Genomic DNA, 8,503 nt, shown 5'->3' with positions numbered 1-8,503 from the left:
CCTATTTAAATCCTTGTGTTAGAGATAAATGTTTTAAATGTGTACCAAGTTTGCATGACTTAAAAATTTATTAAAAAAATATTAAGGCTAAAATTTAAATAAAAGATTTAAATAAAATATGGCATAATATTATTAAAATTTTATAGATTAGTTTGCCACTTACCTCATAGCTCTGCAGCGTAGGATCACTGCAACCATTATTTGAGTTATTGAGATTACTATTACTATTTCCTCCATTTCCTCTAACATCCGTGCTACTTCCACCTCCACCGCCGCCATCATGACTTATATTGGCCGCTGTTGGTATACGTTCATGACTATGGTTATGTGGATGCAGGCTTACTCCAACACCAATGCCAATATCCATATCAGGTGCTGTCACAAAATCGAAAAAATCCGTTTTCGATAAATCCTCCGGTCGAAAGGATTCAGTAATATCCATGCCAGTAGATGACATTTCATCGGTGCCAATCATTTAGTGGGCGGGTTTTTTGTGAAAATATTAATTTTTTTATCCCCCTTTCGTGATAAGTGATAAGCAGTTTTTTGTCATGTGCTAATTTTGAACCTGAAATAAAATAAAAAACATTATATCACATTATATATTATCACATTACATAGACAAATTAACCATTAATTGATATATATAACTAAATTTATTGAATGTAACTTAATGGTAAAGAAACTATAACAAAGTTCATCCAAGGCTTGTGTGCAATTATAAATAAAAACTGATAGGTAGTGATATCTTACTGCGACATCCGTTAATATCCAGATATGCCACTCATAAGAAAAAAAATAATAAACATAAATAGACAATAACGATTAAAGAAGATACTTTCTGTTGACGTAGAATAAATTATGCAAAATATAAAATATATGTGGTACGAATTCTGATTAATACTTGCAACTGCATTGATCTTCATAAGCTGTGGGAAATAAAAAATAACATCCATATATATAAAATATACTTGTCATTGTAATTTTATACTTATAATTACATATATATTTATATAAATATATAGAAGACTATATTCTAATAATTACTTAGCATAATATCTATACATATAAACTTATAGAGACACTGCAACTTATCAACAAGGAATGTGTTATATCCAATGTATTTAAGAGCATTTTTATAGGTATGTTATTTGTAGACCCCCCTCTAGTTCCAATTAAATAAACCAATTTATTTGCTTAGCTAATGGATTCAAAAGCAGCTAATTTATCTTATTTGACTTTTATACTTTATAGCGGTTTTAATAGATGCCCAATTGATTAATTCGCTTTATTGTTAATTGTTGATTCCTTGGTTTAATGATAATGGCTTGAAGCCAAACAAATAGACTTCTTCTAAGTTGATTTTGGACGATCGTAATTTATACAGATACTGATGTGTTTCCTTTTGAGATGCTGTAAATTAAATAGCAATAAACACAACAGTAAACAATTCGAAACTAATAAATATTTTGAATTGTAATTAAGGGAGGAAAATGCCAATAAAAGTAAAAAAAATTAATTAGTAATTAAATTGTAACTCTTTGGCAAATACATTTTGGACTCCATGTACACATTGTTGGCAAGTTTACAAGTTTAATGAAGTAACACAGCTGCTGTGGAATGAGTGGCGTGAGGAGCGTGAGGAGCGACAACAACAAGTGCAATGCAATGATGCAGTGGAGCAGTGCATAGAATGCAGAAATCTATAAAAAACTAAAACAGTAAAAGTGTCACAAGACACGACGTTGCTGGAATTATCAATTAACTTTTATGCCGCACTCAGCTTTGCTGTGCTAGCAAATGTTTAGCGGTGGCAGGGGAGCAAGCAAGATGCAAAAGTTCCTTTATAGGATTTTCTTAAATAAAATAACTATTAAAAATAGAAAATATATGGTAAAAAAGACTTCCATGCCATAAATTTTGTTTGTGGTACATTTATGCACTTTGGTGCAGTGCAACAAGAAGTGCAACCAATCACGGTTACAAGCTGTAAAAAGCACTTGAGTCGAGCAAACAGCAATCGGTGCTTGTCTAAGCTGTAAATTTGGCTTGCCTGCCTGCGCTTACCTGAGCTTGGCTTCACTTCACTTAACTTGGTTTGGATTGGTTTGGTTTGCTTTGGCTATGGCTTTAGTTTGGTTTCGTTTAGTTTGGTTTGGTTTGGTTTGGTTTGGGTTGTCTTGTCATGTCATCATTGTAAGCATCATCATTATCATTCACATTGACAACAGCATTTACCATATTTTTAATCAACTGCAAATGCATAAAATTTGATGTGTTTGCAATGATGTCTGACCGTGTCACAGTCGCAAAACACGCATTAATCAAATTTAAATTACAGAAATTCAATTTCTGTCGTGTGTGGATGACTGAAGCAACAACAACACCAACAACAACAACAACAACAACAAACATATAAAGAATAGTTTAAGATATTATATCTTAGCTTCTATGTTTTTTAATTGTTTTTCAAGCATAAATTTCGGTCACAGCAATAATTAAACAATTTTGCCCATCCAAAAAGGCAATGGAAGCCTTGGTGAATTTATGTGTCTCTTGGGTACTTAATGGGTGAAAGATGTGGAGGAGCTGCTGTAAATATCATAATTAATTGACACTTTATGCTCTATAATTATATATATAGCTTTTAATTAAAATAAAGGGTATGAGAGCTGGAGCTGCACTATACCATAGTTACTGACTCGCTCTAAACTGTCGTTATAAATTAACTTTATACCGTATTAATGAAGAAACTGTTATGCAATTATTTTATTAATTAAACACTATTTTCATTTCCAATTTCCATTTAATGTATTTGCATATTTGTTACCAGTTTTTCTTTTTTGTTGGCGCTGGAAAGGAAATTGCTTGCCAATTACAGATAACACTGTACTGCACAATTTCGGATGCACAATTTAGTTAACTTATGGCCTTTCTTGCGGGTGCAACGAATCCATGTACAGCAATAAATTTCGAATTTGCACTTAAATTGTAGTGGATCAATTAAGTGGACAGAAAGTAAGTCAATTTGTTCATTTTTTCTACACGAGTGGATATTGAGAAAGGAACGTTAATGTGAAGTTAATGTAAAAATTCCAATCCATTCGTTTTTCGGCATTTGGAAAGGAGGAGTGTTTGAAGCATGCTTAATAGTCAATAAAGTAAAATATCTTATCAATATATCAGGAATGTCATGAATACACTATAATTAAAAAGTAAGCAGTTACAAGCATTAATTTTATACTATGCATTTAATTTTTTGTGAGAAATTAGATTTCGTTAATATTTAGCGCTATTGACAAGTTTTTGGATTGAAATTAGAAACTTAATTATTTAAGTATTATTTTAGAAGGTGATTTTTGTTGAAACGATTTAAGTTTATATAATTGTGATGTCTTCATTTCGCAAGAATCTTTATTAATCAAATCAGATGTTAAAATTTGATTACAAAAAATGACACAAGGGGAATGGCCAATCAATCGATTCGAAATGCAATTTATGACCTTAAATTTTAATTTGCAAATGAGACGTTTCCGACTAACAACACAGTTTTCATCGTGAATGACTTTTTAATCCAATATTTTGACTGTCCTTTAGATTCTGTAGTGGTGGAGTATATTTCAATAAAAGCTATGAATCTATGCGAAATATACATCCTGGTTTCCTTAGTTGGTACAAACTCAGCAAATGTGGTACGGGCATGAGCCGGAAGGTTTTCACTAAATTCACTAAATGTGTTCAAGTGATGATCATGGGGCAGAACAGGTAAATGTAAATCATACTAGGTAGAAAAGATATCACGGACTTAACACGAACCATTTCTGACATTTGCTGTTGAATATTAAACCAACAGCTTTTTCCAAAGACGATGATATTTGGCGATATCGAAGACAGTTGTAAAATCATTCCAAAAATTGACGTGTTTGAGGATTGGAAGGTGTTTGAATTTAAAAATTTCCACACCATCCATATCTTTTTATTTAAAGAAGAAATCATATCATATAACATACAATTTTTTTAAAAAAATATGAAGCAAATAGTGCATTTACTAGAAAGGGAGTTCTACAAAGCCTAGTTATTAATATTTAAATATTATATGAAATATATCTGGAAAGAGTATTCCCTTAGTTCTTGCGAATTTAAAGTAATTAGTTTTAATAATAACGTAAAAGAAATAATTTTTACTACTCATTGGTTTTGTAAATTTGTCAATAAGTAGTCAGCTTTTTATTATCAATAGCTTTAGGGCAAAAGATAGGGAGAGTATATGTGGTTAAACCAAAAGAGGAAATATTTCCGAGTATGAGTCAAGAAAACTCAGTTTTTCACAGGGAAAAAAACTGAGTTTTGTATATACTTATACAAGAGAAAATATGTATATATTTTCTCTGACAGCACTCTTCCTCTTCTCAGCACTCCTAGTACTACGCTCACCTCGAATGACTTCAAAACTTGTGTGGGAATACTTTCAATTTCTCAAAGATCTTGCTGAAAGAAAAATGGTTCACTTAATATGGATCTCAGGACACAGCGGAGTTGAGAGAAACGAGAAAACAGGTGAACTAGTCAAAAAATTAGCGGTCTTATATGGTATTATAATGGGTCACAACTATTCTGCTGTCTTTCATGGAGCTTTTTTAAACTTATAATTAATGAATGGCTGAAAAGAGTAGTTCAATCTGATTGGTATAATGCCACTGCCTGCAGACAAGCTAAAGAATTCATACTGAATCGAACAAAAGCCAGAACTGGGGAGTTTCTAAAGACCTCTTGTCACAGGGTTTTTCACTGATCATTGCAAAGTAAAAAAATGTCTATCGAACCTTCATATTACAAGAGCCGATGGTTGCAGACTTTGTTACGAAGAAGAGGAAACAGCAGAATATATTTTGTGTCACGGTGATAGTCTCGCCAGACTCAGACTTCGGTGCTTATCAACTGCCTATCCACTTATAATGGAATAAGGCAATATTTCTTCAAAGGACATAATGACATTTTTAACTGATACTTATCTATGGCACTAAAGTGGGTTTGTCACAATAATTCTCAATGGATGCAGTGACGTGGTGAAAAGTTCCCAACCCGTTAAAAATCTAATCTATTCTAACTTGATCTTGGGCAAAAATTGATAATATAGGCAATTATAATTATAAATTTATAACAATTACGAGTAAAAATTTGTTACCTTATACAGTTTATAAAAGTATTTAGACGGATTTACGAAAGAATTCAGAATTCTCTTATCGTAGTTATGAGAATTTACTCTACTAAAATATTTTTTACATTTATGTAGTAAATGGTGAAATTGTTGTTGATTGGCTATGATTAAAATAGTTTTATTTGATATTGTTTATCTTAGTATTGTTAACAAAAATGTTCTATTTCTTCCTTACTTTTACGAGTATACTCTTAATTGTGTTTAAATTTGTAGTGTTTTTAACACCTGTTAACGAACAACTTCATATTTTTTTTGATACTAGGCTTACAAAAACTACAATTAAACTAGTTTGAACGCTTAGAGCAAATTACAAATGAAATAACCTCATTAAACTGCACTCTTAATCATAATCAGAAACCCACATTCATCACTATTATTAATATTCGAAATTAAGATATATCACTTTGACACTGCACAGTCATTTTAATATCATTGCTCATTCAAATAAACTGCATTGACAAATATTCTTAACTTAATCCACACAACTATTTAACATATAATGACACCCATTTAGGACCCACTTTAAACGCCCACATAAAAGCATTAAACTTGCTTTGATTTCACATCAAATTTAAGCAAATTATGCAATTTTCAAAGCACTAACAACGACTTCGAAATGCTTTGATTAGATGCTAAGTCAGCGATAAGCAAAACTCAAATCAAATCAAATGCAACCGCTGCAAAATAACTGCAAAGTGCATAAGTGCATTTGGCATTAAAAGATACTCGTACAAAAAAAAATGTTGGTATCAAATAAGTGTTTTGCCGTTAGATGATAGATTTTTTTTATCTTAATTTTGGTGCAAAAAGACAGCCGCGCTTGTCAAGCACGCGATCGCCCAGCCAAAGTTGACAGGCAGCCATAGACTTTAGCTTGAAGTGGTTTGCATTGTCGGATGTGGTACGATTATTATTTAGATATATGAGTATATTTCTATAAAGTAGTACTAACTGTGCTTGTCTCCATTTTTTTATGATTTTGAAATCGTTATCGCTGCCTGCGGCACTCAGATACACGGTATCTACTATACTTATCTGGCTTAGACAGTTTTGCTAAATTAGTGCGCGTATCGCTGATTTCGCCTAACTGTTGCAATGCAAATAAGCAAATTAAAATCGTAAATTTCGGTATCAAAAGCAACTTTAATGATCGCGTTTATTTTTTAAATGAAATCGTTTTGTTCGCTTGTTGGTGTTGAGAAAAGTTTCATGTCGAATTCTATGCAAAATTTGTATTCTGCAGTTGTAAGCAGAAGATTAACTGCCTCTGTGCTCTGTTGTTCGTGTTTACAGAGTGTCATCAACTTGCCACTTTGTCACCTTTTGGGCCAAGTTGATTTATAAGTTTGTTTTCTTACAATTAAATTTTGCGAATTGCGAATTCTGCGGATTTCGCGAATTTTACGGATTTTACGGATTTTGCGGATTTTGATGAAATTACTTGAATTCTTCAAAAGGAAAGTTGTAAGAGCGAAAAAAAAATTAAAAACTTTATAATGTAAAACTATTCCGGTTTCATGTTTTTTAAGTTCACTATGAAAATAAATGTGCTTTATTTTATTTTCAAGAAAATATAAATAATACCTCTACGTACAGAATAGTATTGAAATTGAACAAATAAAAATAAAAAAATATAATTAATTCATTAATTCAATTATTCTACAGCTGATTTATGATTTCGTTCTAATATAAACACAGCAAGTAAAATTGTTAATAAAAAAGTTCATAGCAAAAAGTAACAAAACTCCAGAAAAATGTGCGAACATAACAAGTCAAGTACGGCTTTCGGTTAGTTGGTTAAAGTGCGCTGACTCTGAGCTTCGCATTTGGCAGAACAAGAGTTCGATTCCTGGTACTTTCAGTCTTAAAAACTTATTTACGAATAATTAAATACAAGAAATATTTCCATAACGACTGATGATGGGTATTTGGCAATACTCGAAACAACTGTATGATCAGCCAAAATTCAATTAATTAAAATAATATAAAAAATAAAATTTTTGTTGTTGTAGTTCACTACTGTTCGAAAAAACCTCTTTAGAAAATATTTATTAAAAATTATTATAATTGTTTGTTAAGGAAACTTTACATATAATTTGATTAACTATACCGGCACATCATAATTTAGCAGCTTAACGGGTCTTGTGTATATACGACACTTGTGTCTCTGTAAATAAAACAATTCATAATTAAATAACAACACGTTCTGAGTGATGTTACGCTAAAAAATGTCAACCTTTCCAATGGAAATGTCAGATTGCACCTGGCAACATTTGGTGTTGTCTAGGCCAGAAATATATATAGCAGCCCTCGTAATATGGAGATTACAGAGATTTGATGCAGAACATAATGAATTTGCTAAAAACAAAGAACTTTAATAAGTCATTGATAAAAATATCTCGCAAATATATGTAAAACAGATTAGCTCATTTGAACTCATTTGAAAAATCTAAAAGATTTAGGAATACCGATACAAATTTCCAATAGCTGTTAAAAATTTCTTATGTTGAGCTAGAAATTGTACAAAGTCAGACTCTGAGAAGACTTTTTCAAGGTACCATGGTACATTAGGACGAATGACATTCTCGAGATTGATCCGATAAAAAAATACATAAAGGATAGAGCCCTGAAATTATTTACGAAAACTGACAAGCTTACCAACTCCGCGTTATCAAATCTCAGAATGGTTACAGGCTCCTTGTGGAGGTATGCAGATCTGAGATCAATTATTGCTTAGTCTGATGAAGTGATAAACAATAATCCAGTCAAGGTGTAGAGAGGGGTTATGAAGAAACCTCGCAGTTAATAGAGAGTAAAAGTGTTCAACTAGCCTTAACATAATAATAAATACCAGATAGAATTGTTCAGTGATTTGCAAATATCCTACTTAATTTAGCTCGTACGAGGGCCACTATTTATATTTTGAGCCTAATCATGAAAAAATACTAACTTGTCATCAAAGCATTTTTTCCAAACTTCTTCAGACACCTCGAAAGTCGACTGCTGTTTACTTTCCGGCTCATGCGCATGTATCCATGCATCGCTATTGTGCTTCTTAAGCACTTTTGTGTACACCAATTGAAACGAGCATTTTTTTGAGATTTTGTCAAATGACCTATCTGTCGAGAACCAACCTATCGTGGTTGGTTCTGTATCTGTATATGCACGAACTAATGGAACTAATGCCTAGGGTTTCCTCAAGGCTTAAAATATAAATAATGACCTTTATTTTAAATAAATAACTTTTAGCAATCTCTTCAAGATGCCCTCTAAAGACATCAGTCC

The 8,503-nt window shown here is 31.8% G+C and overlaps 1 protein-coding gene across 1 annotated transcript in view; it reads right to left on the bottom strand.

The window, feature by feature from the left end:
* LOC119688742 (UPF0598 protein CG30010-like) overlaps nucleotides 1-475 on the bottom strand; it is an 18,651-nt gene extending 18,176 nt beyond the window's left edge. The window contains exon 1 of the mRNA XM_038103410.1: nucleotides 164-475. Within this exon, the coding sequence (XP_037959338.1) occupies nucleotides 164-475 (312 nt within the window). The remainder of the gene's footprint in view (nucleotides 1-163) is intronic.
* Between the last annotated feature and the right edge of the window lie 8,028 nt (nucleotides 476-8,503).

This window comes from Teleopsis dalmanni, chromosome X (genome assembly GCF_002237135.1).
Source record: "Teleopsis dalmanni isolate 2A chromosome X, ASM223713v2, whole genome shotgun sequence".
Lineage (NCBI taxonomy): Eukaryota > Metazoa > Arthropoda > Insecta > Diptera > Diopsidae > Teleopsis > Teleopsis dalmanni.
Note: the sequence above shows the minus strand (reverse complement) of the source record. Positions and strands in the feature narration are given on the sequence as shown.